Source organism: Ambystoma mexicanum, chromosome 11 (genome assembly GCF_040938575.1).
Source record: "Ambystoma mexicanum isolate Mex_15411 chromosome 11, UKY_AmexF1_1, whole genome shotgun sequence".
Taxonomy (NCBI): Eukaryota; Metazoa; Chordata; class Amphibia; order Caudata; family Ambystomatidae; genus Ambystoma; species Ambystoma mexicanum.
In genome coordinates this window covers 1358056984-1358081846 of record NC_090934.1, presented here as the reverse complement: position 1 = coordinate 1358081846, position 24863 = coordinate 1358056984, and the positions used below count along the sequence as shown (strand labels likewise).

The 24863-nt window shown below is 44.3% G+C and overlaps 1 protein-coding gene across 1 annotated transcript in view; it reads right to left on the bottom strand.

Annotated features, from left to right (window-relative positions):
* MTMR10 (myotubularin related protein 10) overlaps positions 1-24863 on the bottom strand; it is a 431932-nt gene that overhangs the window by 198109 nt on the left and 208960 nt on the right. The window contains exon 8 of the mRNA XM_069624915.1: positions 3068-3155. Coding sequence (XP_069481016.1) covers positions 3068-3155 — 88 coding nt within the window. The remainder of the gene's footprint in view (positions 1-3067; positions 3156-24863) is intronic.

Sequence of the window (24863 nt, the reverse complement as noted above, 5' to 3'; positions counted from 1 at the left end):
ATGCACTAAAACACATTGATGAATATTTGCATACCCCTTCATTGCAGTCACAACGGCATAATTCACTGGTCCACCTGAAAGATATTTGCTTACGTCTCAGCTTGTAACCTTGCCCCTCAGAGCCATGAATATCCTGTAATCACTAATTGTAAGGCTTATTTTCGTCATGTGGGTTCAGCTGTGTCTTGGTCGTCTATGTTGCTGTTCGATGCAATCTCACCCTTCTGTGGAAGTGGCTGTGCACCAGCATTCATAGGGAAGCACAGCCCCAAACTATCTCAGTCGAAAGCATCTCCCGCAAAATCACAACTATATCCCTCAGATCCAGCGACAATATACACCTCCACATCCCACACTTCACCACTTCCAGAGCAGGCAATACTGGCTTCCCCATAGCAGCTCTGCGCATCTGAAATTCGCTCTCCACTCACCTCACCAACGAGACATCCTTCTTGAAGTTCAAGAAACTAAAAACCTGGTTGTTCAACAAATACTAGCCACCGTAGCCAATGCTAATACAGCTTGCCCTGTCACGCCATATACCACTACCTCACTGTCAGCTCTCCATGGTAAAGGAAACTTTCCACTCTCTTCCTACCACTGCTACTGCCTAAAACACTCAAAACTGTCATAACTGACATAGATCAAGGAGGATTAAGTATGTTGTCTGCTTAAGGAATCTCACAATTCCGGTAATGACCTAAGTTTCATGTAACTGCCAGACTGTACTATGTAAAATAACCATGCTGTATGTAACCCAAGATGGATGAATATGTAACCTAAGATGTATGACCAAGATGTATGTACGCCGTGATACCTAAGGGTTTTGGCATGTAATCAAATACAATAAATAAATAAGCAGCTTCATAAAAGGTTGCAGTTCACCCCCATTTAGGATTTTAACACTGAGCTTGTAATGCCGTGGCATTGGCAATGCTTCTATCATACTCCGCCATGGTGGCTATCTTTGTAATTGTTTATTTATACAGCGCGTATACACAGGTGGAGCGCTTCAAGGCAGGAAGGGAACAAGGGAATACAGTAATTCTTAGGCCTTCAAGTTTCCGAATGATCTAAACAGAAGAACTAGTGGAATAGGCCTGATGGCATTTCCCCTAGTGCAAGTGCATGAAGTGTTACCGTTTTCACCCAGCTAGAGAGGGAGAACAGAAAAAGGTGGGGGGAGGGCGTAGGACAGATATTTAGGTAATGCACGCATACAGACAGAGGCACGAGGAAGAGAGGTGTGGGGGGAACAAACTCATCCAGTCCAACAGGGCCCTGGGTTAAGTGCAGACGTTGCTTTGCTCATAGAACGTAACCAGAACCTGCAGTAATGCTGAACATAGTGCAGTGGCCTGGAGGCAAGTGCAAAGACCAGCAGTGGGCCTGGGACCAGACAACCAGTCAGCAGAACTGGGCAGAGAAGGAGAGAGAGAAGGAGGAAGAGAAGGAGGAAGAGAAGGAGGAAGAGAAGGAGGAAGAGAAGGAGGAAGAGAAGGAGGAAGAGAAGGAGGAAGAGAAGGAGGAAGAGAAGGAAGAAGAGAAGGAAGAAGAGAAGGAGGAAGAGAAGGAGGAAGGTCTTGAGGAGTTTCCGGAACTTAAGGTGCTCCGGCTCAAGACGGAGTCAACAGGGTGACACCTGCAGAGGATAAAGATCTACCCCCAAATCTCTGTTTGTGAAAGTGGCCCACCTGCAGAGAGTTGGAGGACAAGCAGAGGACTCTAGGGGGAGAGTATTTAGGAAGAGACCGTTGTAGATAGTGCAGGCTCCGGCCCCAGAAAGTCTTGTGGATTATGCAGAGGGTCTTGAACTTGATGCTTGCAGTCACAGGGAGCCAGTGGAGGGATTTCAGTGCATGAGAGATGCAGTCCCTGGGCTTGAGGCCAAGGATAAGTCTTGCAGTTCTGTTCTGGATGAGTTGTAGAGGACGCAGAGTAGAGGTAGGAAGGTTGAGAAAGAAGATGTTGCAATAGTCCATCCTTGAGAGAATGAGGGCTCTCGAAGTGGTGAGCCTCTGGGGGAAAGTGAAAAAAGGTAGAATACCTCTGATTATGTGCAGTTGGTAGTGGGACTTTTTGGAGATGTCCGAGATGAGTGAAAAGGAGAGAGTGGAGTCGAAGATGACTCCAAGATTTTTTGCCTCATTGGTAGGTGAGGGCCCGGCCAAGGGAGGCCAGCCAGTGTGAAAGTGGGAAAGCGGGAGCAGGGCTCCCAATGAGGACAATCTCTGTCTTACTGTATTCAGGCAGAGATCGTTAGCAGCACACCAGGGCTGAATTGCGGATAGAAAGTCCAGGATGAGCGAGGAAGCGGCTGAGGGTAGCCTGAAAGAGAGCAGCGTGTCATCTGCATAACACTGAAAGTTAGAGGTAAAGGTGGAGATCCAGTGGAGCAAGGGGGCCATGTAGATATTGAAGAACCAAGGGGACAAGTTAGACCCCTGGGGGACCCCACAAGTAGAGAGAGTGATAGAGGCGAGAAAGGACCCAGGTTCCACCTGGGAGGGCCGGTCAGAGAAGGGAGGCGAGCCACGCCAGGGCCTGATCTGTGATGCCCAGGGTTTCACCGAGACAGGTGATCAGGATGTTGTGGTTTAAATAAAAAGAGGCCCCGAAATTCAGGACAGTGATCTATTGCTAAACTAGAGTACACGGAAAACAATTGGTCAAAATAATTATTTCAGACCATTTAGCATGCTGCAAAAGAGCCAGCAGTAAATGAGCAGACTATGAACGTTAACAGTCACATAGGTGATGTTGACTCTAGAAATTGAAAATACTACAGCGACTTCATAAACATTTTATTGTTTGCTTTTTAACCAAAATTGCTCTGAGAAAAGCACTGTTCTAACACGCTTTAGAGTAAGAATTCAAATCAACATCGATTGCTTTATACTTTTCTATAAATATTTTTCTATAATGTCAGTTCAGATTCTTCAAATGTACTTTTTGTTTTTAGAGTAACCCACAATCAATGACTTTCCTTTCAATTCTGAGATTGCACTGCATGGCTGGTGGCACAAGATCAAATACGTAAAAAGTACTCTGTATAAAAGCCACTTACTGGCATCCGCCTTCCAACAAAAGAATGAGAATATTGCTTGAGATCTGTATCTGCCAAGGAAGAGGGCACTACAAAGTATTCTGGAAGGCTGAAACAACAAAAACAATGCAAAGTGGCATTATTGCAAAATGTGGACAATATTTCTCTTGTGATTCAAAGGGGCTTTCTTACATCTAATTTCGACCACAAATAACTGAATTTCGATTATCTGACGAAGAAAACATCATTTACAGGAATGATTCTCTGGATAGGTTTATAAGGTGCTTCATCGGACCTCAAAATCTCTGTCAAACTGAAATAATCGTATTAAATACTGGATTAAAAAATAGAATGTCTTAACTTCATTCCCAAAATACGTGTGACTGGAAAGTGAACCTCACCACTGCATCTGGCATGGTTTATACCATCGGGAGGAGAAGAGGGCTAGAAGTACAGGCCAGACTGCATCATTTGGGCCAATGTTAAATACATTTTAGATCAGTAGTCCAAAATGATATGCCGAAAAAGCCACCCATTATATTCCCAGGTGCTGGCCATTAAAGTCACTAATGAGTTCTGTTTATTTTCCTTTTTTTATTGTTTCCATGTGGTTTGTCTATATAATCTTTTTCTCTCCCATGTCCTCTCAATTTCCTTTATCACTATAACCATTACTTGGACAAAAATTATAAAGTTGAATTAGATTTTCCAAGGCATACATTATTTTTCAAAAATGTATTAGAGTTTGCCTATTACCTTTTTCTTGCTTAGCAAACAAATTAGAAATTTTGTACTAATATTTTGATTGTCCCTCGAAGTTATTTGTACCCAACACATACAATGACCAACAATGCAGTATTGTTGTGCACCACTGAAGTATGCCGTTAGTGAAATGAGTATCTTTAAAATGTAAAGGTTAGCTGCATGAATGGACAGAAATAAATAGATATGATAAGACTCTGGAAACAGTTTCCAGTGCAAGGATCTGTGCAGCAGCAGGGTGCAGTCGTTGCACAGGGCAGTGTCCTGTATATTGTATGCTTGATCCATCATTTCCTGTGTAAGTAGAAGTTCAGAAGTCTCATAGATCAAAAAATACACAATGTTAAAGACAAGACATAGCATGAGACCAAGTACGTAGTATGTTGTTGCGGCAGGCAGGGTAATCGTCACCTTTAGGTGGCACAAGAAGGCCTTTGCCCATCATTGATATAACTGTTTTCAACATAGCTTTAAATACCACTTGTTCGAGTGAGGACATGGCCACTAATGGTCCTCAAGCCCAGTATTCCAGTCCTGTGTGCCCTTGAAAGACCTGGGGTGCTGATACTTTTTTTGTTGTTTTTAAAGAAACTGAACTTTGAGCAATTCATGCTTTCCCTGAAAAACAAAATGCACACATGTCTGATTGCAAATACCTATTTCTAGGACGTGCAGGCGAGTCAGGTGGTGGGCTGGGGAGGGTTGAGGTGTGTCACTCCAGTGGAGGGGCTTGGCCTGGGGTACTGCCTCCAAGGACAGGGTGAAGTCTGGGCAGATTACACTTGCGTGCCTGGCCTCCGGATTGGCGAGTCCTCTCCCGCAGGTGCAAATATATATCGCAATCAAAATCGTAGAGCAAAGCAAGCTTAGGAGGCTAGCTATAGTGTATGATAAAGCAGAAGATCTGTAGATGTACAGACTGGATGTAACTATTGATCACTACTTTGCGTAAACATCTAGTTAGCATTAAGTATTCATTATGTTAGGGGAAAGAAATTAAGAGACTAAGCAGAGTGGATGGCGTAGCAGGCAAAAAACTGACAACACTAGGTGGAACATTGTAATTTGCAGCCATCTCACTTTCAGGATAGCCGTTATAAAGCACCAGGGTGCATAGAGAGAATGTTAAGGGGTTCAGAATCAACTCATGGGTTGAGCACCAGTTGCACAGATTAATGAAACCAGCAGGCCACAGAACTAGGTTTGTCATCAAACGCATTTGACTATGTGATGTCAAAAGTGTTTGTCACTATGATGCACTGACCCCAACAAAATGAAATATAGTTGAGCCTATGAAATTTAGAAACACTAAAACATGGACAATGCAGTGTTTTACAGTAGCAATACTGTAATTATACATTATGTAACAGCTTTCATTTTGAGAAATGGAATTGCAGCACACTTAAAAAAAGAAAATAATTATTATTTAACACATGCTGGTCTTTGCCAAAAAGTACAGTTTAATAAAAGTATCATCCCGAGTACTTCTGGTTTGTAGTTTTTAGACAAATAACTTCTCTTGCCTAGCACTCCCACAAAGGCCTTTGGCATTTTTGAGAGTGGAGGATAACTACTACACTCTCCCTCCATTAGTCCCTTTGAACTTGAACTGAACAGTGACAAGAGCATGGAAAGAGCCTCGAGGGAAAGAGGAATGCAGGGTAATTTAAATAGCTGGCTCTGCTACACAAATATTAATTTAATTAACAAACCTACAGAATTACATAGCAACTTGCTATGCAGCACAGCTTATTTTATGCCTTGGATTTCTGTGGACACGTTGCCTGGCTATGCAGTGGGCGAATAGAACAACAGTGTAGATTGGACATTGAATGTTTGTCACTTTACTAACACACAAATGTACAAAGTGTGATATTTTTCTTTGAACTTGTACAAGAGCATATTGATTAAATAATCTAAAAAGATTTACTATATTTATTTAATGATGTACTAATTGGTTTAGAGAGAGTGTGCTTGAATTTGGGTTATGTTTCTACTTCTGCATTGTTGAAACAGACTGGGTTATTTATTGTGACTCTTCTGGATCGAAGGGACAAGGAATGTGACCAAGTGGTTGACCATGTAATAATAATAATAACTTGCATTTATATAGCGCTACGAAGCCTCAGGTATCTGAGTGATGCTTACCCACAGTGTGTGGTGCTCATTTATTGACCTCGGAAGGATGAAAGGCTGAGTTCGGCCCTGCCGGGATTCGAACCTGTGATGGTAGGCACTGCACAGATGTCGAAGCGAGCACTCTACTCACTGCGCTATCTGACCGGCTACCTTACCACAAGAGTTTATTAGAATGCAAAAGGGTGCATTAATTTCGAGGTTTTGATGTAGGAAACACATTATCTACAGTAATGCCAGAGTATTACCATGCTTTGGACTTTAAGGCAGTAAGAGGACCCAAAACCAGAACCAAAAGCATGTGCTCTGCACCGGTGACCAACACCTGACCGAATTTCTTTTTTTGGTTGCTTTTTGTTCGAAATGGGGGGGGTTCCCCCCCCCAACTCCCCTTTTTTGTAATTGTTTTCGTTTTACCCCTTTTTTACCTCCGGAACCAAAAAAAAAAACATGTAAATTAAAAAATAAAGCATTCGACTTTTTTTGACATGTCTTTCGACATAATGTTCGACTTATTCACTGCTTAACCAATTTAGCTAATGCCGCTAAACACACTTGAGGAATAAAAGGCACAGCTCTTCCTGCTGATGCCAGTTATGCAGCGCAGGAACCCAAGGCATCATAGCCATCAGGCAAAGAGTGTGCAATCAAGATAAGAGTTCATAAAACTGTTAGACGTCAATTTCGGATTGACAAGCCTAGATGCTGTGAAGAAAATATTAGAATTGAATAGGTTCACTTGGATCTTATTTAAAATAAACAGATGAGACCATTTTTGGACACTATAATAATTAATAATGACAATGTAGCATTTATATAGCGCTACGAACCCTCAGATATCTGTGCGCTGCTTATTACCCACTGTGTGGGGTGCTCATTTAATCGACCTCGGAAGGATGAAAGGCTGAGCTTGGCCATGCCGGGATTCAAACCTGCGTCAGCAGGCTCTGCACAGATGTCAAAGCGAGCGCTCTACTCGCTGTGCTTTCTGACCAGCTAACTATCTTCCTTTACTAACAAAATGTGTACAACTAATCTCAAGTACAAAGATGTATTACTTAAAATCACACCAAAATATATAAAACATTGTTCAGATCATTAAAATCTATCAAAAAAGCAATATTCTTCTTTAGACATGATATTGCATGCTATATGATGTTGGACTCATATGAAAGATAGCCCAGGGGCAACGCATTAATTTTGGAAGCACGAGAATGCAGCGCAATCAAGGTTCGAATCCCAATCACGTGCATAGAAACCTATTTCTGGTATTAAGCACGCTCTAAAAGAACAAGTATAATTATGCCTGCTTGACAATCATTTGAAATGTATACAATTAAAGAAGGATTCTTACTCAAAGACACCAACCATTTTAATACAGTCGACAGATAATTAGGACATTTCTCATTAATTCTACATGTATTACTCTGGAGTGGATACATATTTGTACTTCCACCTTCCAAGACACTCATTTGTTCACTCAATCTACAGTTTCAATAAAACATGGAAACTCCTTAGGATATTCGCAGCATCACATACTACAAAGTGTTTTAGATCTAAATCAGTGTTCCAATAATAGATTAGGATTTTAAAAAAGATGCACAAAGGCAACAATACATTTTCAATATTTTACGACCCATCAATAGTTCAACACTCAATATCACGTGCCAAAAAGTGTATGATCCTTTTGCAGCAGTACCTGGTGCCACCTCGTAAAAGCAATGCTTGATATAATCATTTCCAATAACTGCTGGCCATTCCTGCATCGGCTTCATGGAACTTTGAACCAGTAATGTAACAAGCAATGGGCTAAACTGTGTGGCATGAGGGCTTCCTTGCAGTAACAACACCATTCCGTTTCTAAACACAACAATGAGCTTGATTACCAAGGAAGAGGTACTCCAAAGGTAGCTCTTCATCGCCCATAGATAGTAGCCCATCTGTTAATCCATGTGGGTAGGCTGCTGGTGGCATTTTATCCTTGTAAAATGGTTCTGCACAGTGGAATCTATTTTATCTGTCTGGGGCCTTTTTGACCCCCCCACCGTCCTCGATTAATGAAAATGAAGGTTATCTTTGCCTTGAAGAGCTGAGGGTTCACATGACTTGTCCTTGTCCATCTGTATATGAATGATAACTGCAACCGCACCACCAAAAAAGCCTTTGAGGTTTAACTTCGATATTACTTCAACATACGTACTTCCTTACTGTATTGCCCAGCCGACTCCATCCTCAGAAAATTCATTCGGTGCCCGGGGAAGATATGTGAACCTGGCATCACCAGCAACGGTCAGCCACCGATTACTCGCCTTTCCGTTCCTCTGGGCCCGACCTGTGACTTGGAATCATAAGATTGAGAACAATTGCTCGGTGTGGTCCTTTCGTCACCTGTGGCTCATCACAGGATCTCTTAGTGGTCACTTAACAGGCAGCAGACCAATCACATTAAGAAACCACTGACTTTCTGCTCCAGAACTACTACTTCAGTTCCAGGGTATTGCTCCCCTATCTCCGATTGGCTGGAGCATGTAACATCAGGGCCAATGGGAAGGCCGGCAGGCTTGGCCGGCCCTCCTCAAGGCCCACTCCTGGCCCTCCCCACTGCTCACTCTTCCTCATTATCCCTCTTTCTGATGGGGCTGCCGGAGCGGCTTCAGCTTTCCCCTCCACCTGACCTTCTCTTCACTCTGTGCACTACGATCCTGGACACCCTGGAAGGTAAGCCCTCTACCATTGGGCCACTCCAAGAGGCGCGCGAGGACGCTCGAAAATGAACATTTATGCAAATAATATTTTATGCACAGGCTTGTGCTACATCTGTAAATTGCAGACTCTGTGAGCCAGAAATCGCTCCGTTTCGTTTTACTCTGCTGTCCTTTGTGCTCCGTTTTGATGTGGAGCTGCCATTCCAAGATGGCCACTCGTTTTTACCCTGCACTGGAGTGCTGGGCCTGGTGCTGCTGGGGGGCATTGATTGGCTGGAGCATGTAACATCAGGGCCAATGGGAAGGCCGGCAGGCTTGGCCGGCCCTCCTCACAAGGCCCACTCCTAAGGCCCTGTCTACCGCTGTCCACCGTGGTACGCCGGATCGCCGCCCCCCCCGTGTGTCATTGTGTGCCCCTCTGCCCCCCGTTAGTCACTGTGTAACCCCCTCCTCAATTCCATCCTCTACTACCTTCCTACTCCCCCCTTCTCTCTCCCCCCCTCTCAGCCCTCCTCCTCCTAGCACTTACTCCTGTCATCTGTTCCGTGACTCTTGACAGCAGCTTGTCTGTCTCCCCTCCTCCCCTCCTTGTTCTTCTCCCTCCTCCCCCCTCCCCTGCTTTTTAAATTTGTCACCAACATTTTTGCTCAGTAGCGTGCCTTGTTCTCCTTCCTTCCCCCTCCTTCCCCTTGCCCCCCCCTCCCACCCCGCCTCTTGTTACCACCTGCACTGCGTAAATTGTCATCAGACATAGTAATGTTACTGCTTGCTTTGTTCTCCTTCCTATCCATTACCTCTTACCTTACTTGTTCTATGCACTTGCACTATCAGAAATGTCGACAGGCCTATTATGATAGTTATTTTTCACATTCTGTATTGTTCAAGGACTTTTACTGAATGAACTGCATGTTCCTATGTCCCCTCCCTCCTTGAAGCGCTTTGAAACACTTTGTGTATAGGCGCTATATAAATAAACTATCATATCATATCTCCAGCACTGCTAGCAAGTCTCTTCAAACATTTCTTCATCCCGGGGCCTCTTCAATTAACTCTTAGGCTTCCCTCCAATGGAACTCTAGGAAATGCTCCTTGGGGCACTTGCACACAATGGTAAGTCTCCCACGTTGCAGACTGCCTCCATTCACACTACTAGTGTTTCTTCTTGAGCTTGCCAGCGTCGTTTGAAATTCCTTTACATACCTGTGATTTCCTTCTCCATTCTAGGTGGGAAACTCAATTGATGATTCTTAAGTACTCTTGCTTAACATTACCTGATGCATTGTGGCATCTTCTGTTTGACAAAGTTACCTACCTGAATGGGTATGGTTATTATCTACCTTTTCTTGCATATAAAATTATATTGTGAACCATTCCACTTCACCTCCTGAAAGTTGGGATGCTCCGTCATGATTACCACTTGGAGAGCCTTGTGAGCTGGAATCACTAGTAGTATGAGAGTCAGGAAGACATACAGAAGGACCCCAATTACCGGGCCTTAAGGAAAATCTCCCTGTAGGGTCTCCCAAACTCACTCCTGAAAAATACTTGCCGTTTGTTTACATCATCAAATGTTTTGTTTTGAAAGTTAAGGAAGATTAATAGAAACCCCATTGGAATGTATGCTCTGTCTGTGCTGCACAAACAACTTGAATGAATGAACCACATCCCTGTGCAGTAAATAGTCTTTGTGCAGTTATGCTCAAATGTGCACTTACTTGTGCAATAACAAATCCATCTCTCTGTCACACACACCAACCCCACCACCCTCCCTCACAGCACCCCTTTGACAAAACGGTGTATAGTCACACAACTACACGACATTCTGCCACATAGTGTCACACCTCCATGGCGTACAAATGCCCGAGCATGCACAAGTTCTATTATGCACCCTTCCCTGTTAGGTGAAAAACGGAGGGAGCAATGCATGCAAAAACGGTTCCCTGTACAGCACTTCTAGAAAACGAACATCTTTGTGCAGTGACCCCAAAGTACTTCTCCTATTCATTACCTTTTGTTAAATGGAGGTTTAGGTGTTCGTGCTATGTTTAGCTGGGCATTATGCTTAGTTGTTACGTTATTTAAGAACATGGAAAGGTAGAATTTTCATCTTGTGTGTAATTCTTCCCATTTGGTGGGCCCCCCTGCACTTGTTGCTGTACTGTTAGATTTGTCTGACTCTCCCGATTGAGTTGGAACCTTTTTCCTCACTCATTCTTTTTCTGTGACTCTGAGAAACCCTTTGGGTTATCTTTGATGGAGTCTGCTTTCCCCATCTTTTTGTGGCATCTGTATTTTACTATTACAGCTCACATCACCTTCTGTGCAGTGCTGCTGGAAGCTCCTTGAGCTTCCCTCTTTAGTTTTCTTTTATTTTCTTGTGCTAAATTAATGTTACCACTTTCCAGCACAGGGGGATACTTTTATCAAACCTATGCTTTTCTTTTTTGCGATCAGCACACCCCACCTTATGTAGAGTGCTGAGGGGACACATTGTATCCCTTTTCTCACTTCTCCTGTAACGTTGTAGTTACAATGACAAGTCTGAGTGGCTGTTGGCAGTGGATGATTTTCTATCGATTTTGTGAAAACGTACATCGCAGGATGTATTTGCGGCTGTGGTAAGGGACACACAGGGCACCATTTGCCCAAAATGGTGCCCATCTTCTTTTTTTGCCAACTCACAGGGACTTGTCCTTCTTGAGCCTTCTTCTGCCAATCTGGGTTGGGGAAGTCCTACTCACTCATCTTCAGCAGGCTCCCATTCAGAAGCCCTCCCAAAGGCACCAGTTTGTCTGGGGGGGGGACAGGAAGCTGAGAGGACTTCGAACCTCAGCAGGTCTTTGTCTTCCAGTGTGTCTGCTAGGATTCTGTTCTGACTGCGAGCCTGGATTTCCCATTGGGATAGATGCCACCCAAAGTTTGAATGTAGCATGCCTGCTGATTGGCTGGCGTCCTGTATACAAGTCAAGGGTCTTGATGCAGAAGCCAGAGTCGAGCACTGGAAGATCTATTTAGAAGAAGAAAGAAGAACGACATCTTCAGCCACCTCCAGCGCCCACCCAAGCCGACTGAGTGACTGCTGTAGCTCCAGCCCTTTTTTCTGTGCGACAAGGAAGATCCAGACAGGGTGACTTCCTCCCTTGGACTGGTGGGTCTAACCAGTCTCGAGACCAGCTACAGTTTGAGCAATCCACAACAAGCTGCAAGCTTACAGGCCTGCAATATCCGAATAACCTCTGGCACTGCTGCGGTGCATCGTCTTGTGAAGCGCAGTTCTGGCTGCAAACTTGACTGCATCCGTCTGGGCCTACAGAGACTCCATCCCAATCGTAGGAGTTCCCTCAGCCCACACATGGACCGAGAGCAGGAAGAAAGTCTAGCAGGAAAAAAGTCTGCCGCGTGGCAATGGTTGCTGCTACAGATCCTGTGTCGAATCTCCACAAGCAGGTGCTGTGAAGATAGTCTGCAGGGCATCCCTGTGACCAAGGAGTCCAACCCCCCCCCACCCCTGCTCCCGCCAAAAGTTGTTCCTCCAGCTGCCAAGGCCAGAGACCCAAACCGGAACTGCTGTCTTACCTTGGGGACACGCCATGGACATTGCTATTCTTCAACGACGAAGGTACTGTTTTACTCGTAGGAACTTACCTGGGCAGTTTTTGTGTTGTTTGCTCCTCCTGAGGTTTTTTAGTTAAATTGGGGTGGACGACCCAACCGTGTTCTACCAGGTCTTAGGACATCCACCCTAGAGGCAGAAACCCTTCAGGTGGACTACCTACCCCCATGAAGCCTGTGAATCCAATTCCATTACCTACTTGTTACGAAAAGCATCTCCTGAAGATTTGACAACTTTGACAGTGTTTGTCTTTCTTTGTTCTGACACCCACATGTCAATGGTCCCCCAGTGTCCCCATATGACCTTTGAGACACTCATTCCCCAGATAGGGGTTCACTTGTAAAGTACAGGCCTACACAAAAGTTATTAACCGATGAGTATTGTAATTTAAGTAAATGTTGGTTGATTAATGATTTGCTAACCTAAAGCTACTCTTATATGTACTGGTTTCTCATCTAAATGTCTGCTATTTAATTGGAGTATTGCAACAGTAAATATCGGCTGTATATATATCTGTGTGATCTATTTTTACTTACCTGAACTGCACCGATGTTAACATTGTCTTATATATAATATTTAACCATATTTTTTTTTATAACTACAGTTTGTGTTTCCTTGACTAAGTGTGCCCAAAAGGTCTCTACTCACCTACAGCCCTTCTCCTTCCTAGACTAAGCCTGGCTGCTCGATCATAGCTACCAAACCTTTTGGGTAGTTCTGGCCAAACCTATGAGTTGGAGCCCTGTACTCGTAAGAGTGAGGCTTCTACAGTCCTACCACAGGTGAACTTTAGTAAAACCCCCCAACACTATGTTGCTAAATCTTATTAGACTGCAATTTGCAAGCATGCTGCTCTATTCTAGCTTACTTGCATGTTCATGTCCTTTTCAGTATGAGGCTATGCTAGGCGGCATTACGTAATGTTTATTGTACACAGTGTACACCAGGGGTCTCCAACCTTTACGTTGGCAAGAGCTACTTGTAGTTAATTGCCAATAGGCGAGATCTACTCGGGTGGTGATGTCCACAAGTAGGAGAATGTCTACCAAGATTTTTTGGGGCAGTTTATTTGCTCTTTGCATAAGAAATGGAACATATGCATTTACCATGATATTAATAACTCAAAAAATCTTTATTTCATTATTGTTATTAGTAGCTGTCTTCTCAAAATGGTCAAGCATATCAAAATGTATCAAATCGAGACATTCATTGTGAAGGCCGACACTGCATGCTATCCACCGGGGGATCAACATTTTGATTTCAGGAAGTTCATGTCTGATAAAGGCTGATTCGCAGAGATAGGCAATCACATTGGTTGATAGTACAGATACCCTCCTTTCCATAGTGTTTGCACATAACTGCACACCTGACATGGCAGACATAATTTGAGGACAGTTTTTAAAATCGTTTACAACAACCTCAGCATGGGAGTCACTGCACACTTCACAATTGCACCATCTGTAAAATTAAATAATTTTCATCAAATTATTTGCAATATTGAAGGATGCCTCTATAACAGCATTGGCATTGCAGCGTTTAGTTTACCTACTTTTTAGAATCTCGGACAGCTTCTTTTGGGAACGTTATTTTCCTAGTATGTGTGCATCATTGCAAAATGGCCATCAATGTTACTCTTTATTCCCACTATAATGTGGGTTCTGTAGATTAAAGATGCACATTTTCTTTTTACGCTAGAAGAACGAACTGTGTTTTCCAACGCTGGATGGAAATTGTGCATATTTGGCCCTTGGTTGGATGGTGCATCTGGATTAGTGATTTCCACAAGGGTAGTTTATTCAGCAAACTCCACGTTCTGCTTTGTCCCAAAATAAAATCTAATGCCAGTTTATCATATCCTAATTCATGCAAATTGCTTACATGCCAAGTCACAGAATTCAGCAAAGGAAAAGTAAGCCTAAGCCTACTTTGTTGACTACCCTTTAAGTTTGTTAAAGTAATTGTCAAGACTGAAAAAAATAACATTTGGAAACCATCTAATCAAGTTATATGTAAATAAAAAAAGTGTAAATCATAACACCAAACCAGATGATATATGAATAGTTATATTAACATTTTGAACAAAGTGTATGGTTGCAGCAAGGGGTGACGTTCATAATGGGCGGCGACCTGCCACTCGTCTTCCCATTATGAAGGAGGCAGTATCCCAGAGAACAGCTCACTGGTTTGCTGCCTTTCCCTGCAGGAATCATGCAGGCCATTCTGGTGCGTGAACAGTGGACAATGCTGGCTGGCATGTGCAGACCTCTGACATATTGAGGGCTGCACCTCCACAAACATGGTGGTGTATTTTAATTTGGGCAAAAAGGGCTCTCAAAGTACACAATTACCCAGTAATGGATGAAAATCCCCTGCCAGAATTTGAACATATTCGTACAGATTTCCCACAGATCTCTGTAGATCCCCCAATTATAAACCCTATTAATTGTTCTACCATCCCATGGCTCTCCTCAATGTTCACTCCTTGTATGCACCACCCTGTTGTGTACAGTGCTCTGTTACTTAGCAATTAGGTCTAAACTACATGAATCCTATACATATCAAAATATATACATACAGACCACTGCTCACTTTTTCCACCTAATTAATTCATTTGTAAAAAAACATAGGCTGAAACAGAACTCTCAAATCATGTTGTTCAATTCCTGGCATTGATAGTACATGTCATTTTACATTCCTGTTTAGGTTTACAAATGTAAGTGGACAAGCACCAGAATACAGTACAGCTAGTAATTTTCCACATTTACTTAAATGCAAAAGTGCCATTAGCTCTTGGGGCATGCATAGATGTGGGCTCCTTCATATCACATATAAAGCTGGGAGTACAACTGCCTTAAAACAGAAAACTCAGTACCTTCAATAAAAAAAAAAAATAAATCACAGTTTTACCCTAAACAGCAACACGTAACGCTAGATGTACCTTTTTTCTTGAACGCTTGGACTCAGATGTATTGTCTTTTTACACACACACTGAGCACAAAACAATTACAGCTGTAGCTTTATGTTCCCCCATTCTGATTGAAAGCCTAGTTTTATCAGCATGCACAGTAAGGCTAACCGAAATAAAGAAGTACAGCGAGACTGAAACCGTAAGAGCCCCAGCTTTGTTTCACATGGCATGCAGATGTATGCATGCCTTTCCTTTCTAATCAGCCATCACCTCTTAGTAACAACAACCACAACACACATTTCCTATTTACTTTTGTTATCGATAGTTAACCCAATGTTGGAACATAGCCCCAAGCCCTTCAAGCCCAGATGCAGCCCCTCCTCTCAATGTGAACACAGCTTTTGACTGCTTTGTAGGAAGAGAGGCACGAGGCAAGGGAAGAGGCCAAGGGATTTTCGACTCAAAAATAAACAGTTCTCATTTTGGTGTCACAAGGAAAGAGCTACTGGGAAGCCTCAGGCGAGCTACCGGTAGCTCGCGATCTACTGGTTGGAGACCCTGGCTGTACACCAACGTATATATATGCAGTGTGTATAGGCATACCAGGGGACCGGGTCCATGCTACACAATCACCGTTCAGCAGAGTACCCTAGGCCCAACTAACCCTCCCCAGGTAAAAGACGATAACTCTACCAAGGGCAAGTGCAAACTGTCCATTATTTTCCATAACAGACAGGGATCGTACAGGAAACGAGAACACTTCAGCAATCAGAGCTCCTGAGACTGTCTCAGGAGTTTTTGTTGGTACATGTCACAAGTTGGGGCGCTTCCCCAAAAACCTAAGAGCTTACACCACTGGGGGGCTGGGGTGGTATTGCCTATAGACGGCACCTATAGAGGTTAGCTGACTGGTCCTTGCACGTCAGGTGGTATCGCCTGAGACTTACCCAAAAAGTATTACAATGTTGCAGGGTCGCAGGACTACCATTGGCCCTTGCACTTTGGCATCGACCCCTGGATTTGTATTGCCTAATTGTCTGGAGCAGGTCTCCTCAGGCCTGGGACCCAGCTCTGTTCTCAGCGCTCTGTGTACCTTCAAGGTGATGAGAAAGACTATATGTACTCATTGTTGCCAATAGTATAACCACCTCTCCTAAGAGAATGCCTGTAGGTTGCAACGTAAGACAACATATGTATCAGTTCTTGTCTGCTTCGCTAGGAACTGCTCCTCTTCCCACCGTGGGTAAATGGCTATTGTTTGGCCGGATCACGTGGGTGAAGACTGCAAAATTGAGCTTGTCTGTCTGCAATTAGTGACGATTTATTCTGCCATTTCGCAGGTGGCTCCCTGTCCCTGGAGCCAGGAATGTTCTGAACAGCATGCTGTAAAATCTGTTTTCCATCGCCCCTTATTATGAGGCCTGTGGCTTCATGTAACTACTATAGTTATGCAATGATTTCTATATTGTACTATTTTCCTTATGGGTTAGTGGTACTTGGCTTTTCCAGGGCCCTTACATGACCCTGTAGTTCCTTATGGTTAGGTTGCAGTAAGCAGCTGCAAGCTTGCTCTGTATCTCTTGCTTTCTTGCATTTTCTGCTTTTCACTAATGAAAAGCATAGGTGTCTGACAGTGTGTACCTGTATCTGTCCTCTATCTACAGAACTGTATAAGCATGTTTGTGTGTGTCAGTGTAACTTTGTGTAGGGATGAGAGTTTGCTTCGTGGTTACTATGTCGTGGTGTCTCAAATGACATCAGCACAGCTGGATAGTTATCATTAGTCAACCAGGTCCAGTGTTGAGGCACCTGTATCCATGAAGATGTCAGCTGGATAAGGTTTGAATGGTTGTCTGAGAGAATATCTATTCGCATACGTAGAAGTCGCTGGCCCTCCTGGGAGCTGGCCAAACAGTGACTGGCATCTTACGTTTCTGGCTCTTCAGGCTGTCATGCTTATAGGGGTCTATAGGGTCATTCCAGGGACACTCTCGAAGTGTCAAGTGAATTATTACATAGCCATTTTTGCTATTACGAACAAAGAAAAAGTCATGCATCACAAACTACATATAGGAGAACTATAATAAAATCCTACTTTCCTTCAACAATAAAGTTCACAAGGAAAAGCCATTCGGAGTCCATAAAACTATGAATGCAGACGATAAAAACAATCATTAAAGAATCTACAGCATGGGCTTAAAGGTGGATGAAGTCCAAACCACTACCAATCACACATTCTAACTATTATGTCTGACCAGACTGAACAACTTCAGCACTCGCACGCTAGATAAAGTCGTCAATAGCGACTTCAGGACATTCTGCTCCAAGAGCCCATTTTATGGGTTCCTTTATGCTCCTTATCACCTGGGTCTGGCATTAGGGGTACAGCACACCCAACCAAAACTATTCTGCAGTGCTAGGATAGGAAAATGAACTGGATTGTCATTTCTACATGTGTAGAAACTTTCAGTCACATACCACGACCCCCGAACTGATCGGGGCACAACTTCCGGCCTGAACTTGTCATACAACACCCTCTGCCCAGAGGAAATCATGTTCCACAGATCTCCCATTGTTTTAACCAAGTAAATTACTTTACAGTAATTTACTTTGTTACAATTACTTCAAATGTTCTAGACGTATTTCAGGGTTAAGGGCTAAACGTGGGGTTGGGTAGGGGGGTAGTGAAGAGGGAAAGGTAGTATTGGGGCAAGGGGGGAGAAACACCCGCTACCCCAACCACAAAAAAAAGAAATATGAAATAATTGCAACGAAGAAAATTATCACAAAGTAATTTACTTTGTTGTAATAACGCAGAACCGTTCCACATACTACTCCTGGCACTTCTGCTCATTTACTGAGAAGCAGAGGGGCTGTCTGGGATTGCAACTTGCTCTCTGCAAACGCTCATCCTCTGCTATGTGCCAGTAGGTCTAGTGGAGCTCTGTCTGTGTTATCTTTTGTATTAATACTCAGGAGGGTCTTGGAGATCTCTTCTCCCCAACCTTGCCAGTGGCCACTTAGGTAACTCAGCCAAGGAAGTTGGGCTACATCTGAAGGGACATTTGTTGGGTAAGATTTTCATTTTAGTGCCAAATCTCTCACTTGTGAGACCCCCACAACTTTTTGCTGGACTGGTGGATTATTTTTTCTTATACTTTTTCCACACTCACACTTTTACTCTTTTTATGGGTGTCATCTTTTTAAGACTATATAGTGTCTTTTTGATTTTATCCTCTGACACCTTTTTGGCACATTTGCAGTCTATTGTTGCTGCGTTGCCCTTTGGGTTCCCCTTTTCATTTTCTGTGGCTTACCTGGTGTGAACTACAGTTCCCAAGGATAGAAAGGATGTGTGTATCCCTTCTACATTTTATTTGATTTGGTGAGACCAATACCCCCCACCTTATGTGGAGTACTGGGGGGGATACAGGGGTATCACCTTTCTCCCTATCACACTAAACCTTCTGTTACAGAGGCACCTTAAGCTAAATGGCTGGTGGCAGTGAACCTTTTTACTAATTTGGTGCACCTTCACCGCAGGCTGTTGTCACAGCTGCAGTAAAGGCACTCGATGGTGCCCATGTTACCAAAATGGCTCCAGTCTACTTTTTTTTGCCATTTTTGAGTTTGAACTTTCTCGGTCCTTTCCCCCCTACTCTTCAGGGTGGGTAATCCTTTGTGCAGATTTTGTCTTTGGCAGGAGACCTTGGGCAAGCCTGACAAAGCTCCAGAGTGTCTGGGACGGCAGGAAGTGAGGCAGGAGTCCAAAACTCTACAGCCCTTTGTCTGACAGCCTGCCTACTGGGATCCAGTTCCAACTGGTGATTGGCTGTCCTGAAAGTACTGCCACCACCTCAGGTTTGTATGTTGCATGCCTGTGTGATTGGCTGGATTCCTCTATAAAAGGTCAGATCCTGGAAGCTGAAGATGTAGTCAAACACTGGAGCTGAAACCTAAGAGGAAGATTAAGAAACACTCGTAGCGATTTGAGCCTGCTGTGTAACCGGAGCCTGCTGTAACCCTTCCTTCCAATCGACCTGGGGTCCTGAACACGATATGATATGATCGTTTATTTATATAGCGCCTATACACAATGTGTTTCAAAGCGCTTCAAGGCAAGGAATGGAACAAGGGAAAATACAACCACATTCTTACAGGCCATGAACAGTAAGGATGTGAAATTAACTATCATACTCGGCCTGACGACATTTCAGATAGTGCAAGAGCTAAGACATAGATAAGGAAGGGAGGGGGAGAGTGGGAAGGAAATGGAAACAGACAGGCGACTACCGTACTAGGCCTGACGACATTTCTGGTAGAGCCGGAGAAAAACAAAAGGTCAGGGAGAGGGGTGCAGAAAGGGAGGGGAGGAACAAAACAAGCGACTATCATACTAGGCCTGACGACATTTCAGATAGTGCTGGAAGGGTCGTGGGGAGGAAAAAAACAGTAATGGGAGGGTGGAGGAAACAGACGAGGTTGCTATCATATTAGGTCCAGGGACAATTCTGATAGAGTAAGTACATAGAAGAAAGTAAGGGGAGGAGATAGGAAAAGGGAGAAGGGAAAGGAGGAGAGAAAAGAGAGTAAGCAGTCAAAAAGAGTGGAGAAGCAAGAGTGGAGAGCGAATACAATTGCAGAAGTCAGTAGTAACACATAATGTTGCAAGCCAGGATACAAGATGAAGATGGGAACAGCATGATTCAGGGTCACCATGAGTACAAGATGCGAAGGAAGTGCAGCATGAGAGTTGAGAAAGAGTGACGCACCGTGAATGAAGTCCATAAAAGTCAAATTCAGCATTGGCCACAAGACAGTGACTCCTATCCAGAGCTGGCGAAATCCACTAGTCTCAAGAAGACCCGCATTTTGAACCATGCCACGGTGTGCTGCATCCTTGCTCGGCTGCAATACCGAAATACCCTGGGACCGCAAGCCATTGTGCGGTGCATGGTCTTCCGAAGTATGAATCCGTCCGAAACTTTGGTGGCCTCCTCCTGGCTCTGCAGGGACACGATTTGAGTCCTTGAAGTCCCCTCACCAGAGTGCTGTATCAGATTAGTGACGAGAATCCGACCAGCGATATTCAGTCTTCTCCTAGCTCCTGAAAAAGGCACCAACACAACAGAGCCACATCCAGCCATGACGAAACCCTTGCCTGGAGTCTTCGCCATTGATCCCTGCTGCAAATTCCCTTCCAGTGTCCAGTCTTCAGTCTTCACGACAAGGAATTTATTGACCAGGTTCTTGGCTGCGGATGCTGAAGACGTCCTGCTGCAAACTCCTCTTCTGTGCCGCGGTACTGTATTTGCTGGGGTATTATTTACCTTAAGCCTTTTGTGATTCCTGTGAAGCTTTGGGGGCGATTCATGGGAGTATTCTCATCCAGTTTACCCAGGCACTTTGCTAGAATCCCTCTAGGGTGTCTTCTCTGAAGTCCCTGGACCCTAACTAACTGCAACATGAACTACTTTGTTGTTTTGAAGACACTTCCTCAGGAATTCTGACTTTTCCTGCAACTGAACCCCATCTCACCCTGCCTACAGCTGGCACTTAGACCACTGGGGTCCCTCTTCTGCCTCAGAGAACTCCTACCATAAACTAGGGAAGGACTAGATAAGAAAAGTAGGTCTCTTGTAAAGGAATTGGTTGGTAACTACCTCTGAAATATGAGCAGCTCCAAATGTTCGTACTATCCTTTCAATGTCGTTCGCCATTCTGAAAAGTATATACAAGCTTATTTTTACCAACCTGTGAATTGGTTCCCCCACTTCCCAAAAAGTAATGCTGTTGGCTTCACCCTTAAGTGGATATGTTTACCAAATGGGTCTTGCTTCCCCTGACCTGCTGTGTAACCGGTCTAGAATAAGACTGCCTTGGGTTTTACCTACCTTGAATAGCTGTGTGCAATTCCTAATCAGCGTATTGTGGGTTTTACTAACATTGATCTGTCTTCTGCCATCCTAAAATAAGTGAATGTTATTGCTTACCTCAATCTGTGTTCCACTGATCTGAAAAGCATCTGTAATAATTACATCAGGCCTTACACACCTAGTATAACTGAGGGTTATCCTGAATGTAGTTATAAGTTCATACTCGGGGGTCAACATTGAAATTCAATAAGTAAGAGCAAACGGCAGCTCCTGGGCAACCAGCATGAACAAGTGACCAGGAGCTACGACTGGGGATCAAGGATCTAGGTCATAGCGTTTCACAAGTCTAACTTTCATAGAAGATGCAAATGTATCTTTTTGTCCATTATTTATGCCTACTTATGCTTTCAAATGTTGTTCAAATTAATGTTCTTTCATAGGACTATCCCAAATGCACAGAACTGCAGTCACATAGGTGTGTTCGTTAGGCATGAGTTAGCCAGGGATGCATGTGCCAAGCTAGTCAGGCTCTTCTAGGCTACAAGCAGGAGGCAAAGAGCTCCCAGCTCCCCTCTTTATGAAACCCCTATACTGTTCTGAATTTGTGTTCCACTATTCAGAAAAGTATCCTGGTAACAGGGTTGGTTTACTAAGTGATTTCTTAACTGAGTGTCACTGCATGACTGTCAGAGTCTACTACCCTTGACTTACTGTAAATTAATCTAAAAGTAACTTGTGGTTTTACTCACCCTGAATATGTGTGTTCTATACCAAATGTGTATGATTAGGTCTGATTTGCCAGAAACACGGTTAATGATTCTGAATAGGGTCTATGCTTTGGTCTGTGTACCTTAAGCATTGTGTTGTGTCTTTATATTGTGTTAACGTCTTACCCACCAAGATAACCTTGGCCTATTTTGTAAGCGTTTCTTTTCAACCATGTGTATGCTACAGGTTCTTTGTACTTTCCTACAACCCTCTCTCCCTCCTAAAATAAGCCTGGCTGCTCCGTCTACGCTACCAAATACTGAGCTGGTACAGCCTTATATTAAGAGTAGAGTTGTGTACTGTCTCAGTTGTATGGTTTTGTGAAGCCCTTAGTTGGACTTCAGAAAAACTGCCCTAACACCATTTATCACAGGTGAATTTTATAAAGGACCTTTCCTTTGTCCAGATCCTCAACCAGAATAAGTAATTCTGGCCTGGTCTTGAATGCCAACACCCTCCCCCCTCTTAAACCATCTATGCACCGTCCTTCCTTATGCATTGAAAGAATACGATTTATACAGAATCGAAAAATGTGCAATGTTGCACATCCATAACAGCCTACAGCCCTACAAGGCTGTACTAATATCAGGCATCCACCATACAAACGACATGCAACAGTGTGCTCTGCACTGTTGATACATGCGGCATGGAATGATATGCAATGTTGTTTTACTTGGGATCTGTGTTGGCTACGGGGGAACAAAATATCTAAAAATGGTGAAACCACCCCGGTGTCACGAACCTCAGCCCTGATCCCCACTGGCAAGCCCATTGGCCAGGTGGAATCAGGACTCGGATCACTAATAATGCCTGGCATCCACTTCTCAGGCCCTCTTGGCGCCAGGCTCATCAGTAAGGAAAGACATCTGCTTCAGGAACTACTTTATTTAGGCTTTCAGCCAACATGATTCCTAGAACCAAGCTATGCGGTCTAGTGTTTTAGGTGTGGTGGCCTAGGGACTACTTTACCTGGACTACTTTACAGGGACTATTTAAACCACACCCGAACAAGACAACACGCTTCGCGTTACTTTGCTTCTAGCAACGTGACGCTAACACCGTGTCCAGCTTTCTCACGAGCCTGGTGAATTCCGAACCTGCAGAAAAAACCAAGAACATCATTAGCAGCGAATCTTACCTGCATTCATCATCCTTCACTGCTCGCAGCTCCTGTGCAGCTCTGTTGGTGGAGTTCACCGCCCGGATCGAAGGACCCGAGAAAAGGAGAATGACATAATTAAAGGAGGTAGTGGAGACATTACAACCACAAAGCGCTTAAAGACTTACTTGGTTGGTTACTTTTCGGCCGGCATAGCTCCGGAACTCCATCTGCGCTGGGAACTCACCGCGACCTACGAAAAGAGAAAATCACAGGTCAGTGAGGACAAGACATTGCTGCGCTACGCAAAGCGCCTCCTTACCGCATCATAGCGCTATAGCGCGCCATAACTCCCGGTGAGAACCAGCATATCCAGTTCTCCAAGTGGACACTCCGCACTCCTAGGGAGATAAAAAAAAGACATTTAGAACAGAGAAAAGGCATGCAAGAATTACGATGCCATCAATCGCAATAAGACCTACCTGAAAGACACTACAAGGGCAGCAGTCAGTGAAGTAACTGGACCACCCGCGCCCACAAAAGACAACGCGCCCCTGTCCAGAGAGCAGGACGGCGAGCCCACGGATTCTGACAACCAGGTTGAGAAGAGAACCTGGAGGGGCTGGAAACACAAGGGAGGTGGGGGAAAACTTACCTTGGTCGCCCACTCCTAATATAGTCTTCATTTCCAGGCGGAATCCCATCGACACCGAGACCACACCAGGGAATTATTGGGAAGGGCACCAACGATCAACTGGCCGGGTGGCATCCCCGTGGATACCAGGTGAGCGTAACAGAACGCGAAGCCCCACATAAATAATCCACCTGGGCGCCATGGAAACATCAGAAATCGACCAATTGGCCCAATTGTTGGGGGACCTTCGTGCTGAGGTTCATTCAGCCCGACAAGAGACTAATGCACTCCGGAGAGACCTAAATAGTGACCAAGGAGCGCACCGACGAAATCAGCAGACAATTCTTGCAATCGCAGGCAGGGCAGACTCCTCTGCCTGGAGGAAATCCACCGATGCAAAATCCTATCTCACCATCTTATACCCCCCACAACAGTATAGATCACGCTGCCTGGAACAGTTCCCCTGGCACCACCAGAAAGGTTTTCGGGCGACCCACGGAAGTAAGCAGCATTCATAAATCAGTGTCGCCTTCACTTCCTTTGTCGCCCTGGGGCATTTCCAAATGACCAAACTCGGGTAGCTTTCATCCTATCATACTTGAGTGGAAGTGCAGCGGATTGGTCGGTGCCGTTGGTGACCCATAATGATCCGTTGTTACAGGACTATGGGGGTTCCAGAGAGAAATGGAAAAACTGTTTGCTCGCCATACCCAGGAACAAGCAGTGGATAACACACTTTTATCCCTCCAGCAGGGGAACCAAGACTTGTAAACATACATTGCGACTTTCAATAGACTGGTTGCTGAAGCCAGGTGGCCAGAAAACAAAAGAACCATGTTATTCCATCGAGGCTTACGAGGCAAATTAAAGGACGTCTTGGGCCAGGTAGTTGATCCCCCCCCCCGCACCCCCCCCCCGCCCCCTAGACTGTACCGAATTCATGAATCTGGTCTTGCAGCTAGACCATCGGTTGCAGGACCGGAAAGCAGACCGGTCCAAAGCAGACTCTCGAGTAGTTTATGTTCAGCCTAAAGACAATGCGCTACTTGCCGCTACCCTTTGCCTCTTATCCCGGAAATGCTAGACCAAGTCAAAGATGCCCAGATCTATACCAAATTAGACCTTCAGGGAGCATACCACCTGGTCCGGGTCAGAAGCGGAGATGAGTGGAAAACCGCTTTCCGTACTAAATATGGCTTGTTTGAATATCAAGTCATGCATTTTGGCTCATGTAACGCTCCCGCAGCGTTTCAATATTTCATGAATGATGTCTTGAGAGAACTGATTGACGTTTGCACCTTAGTGTACATTGATGA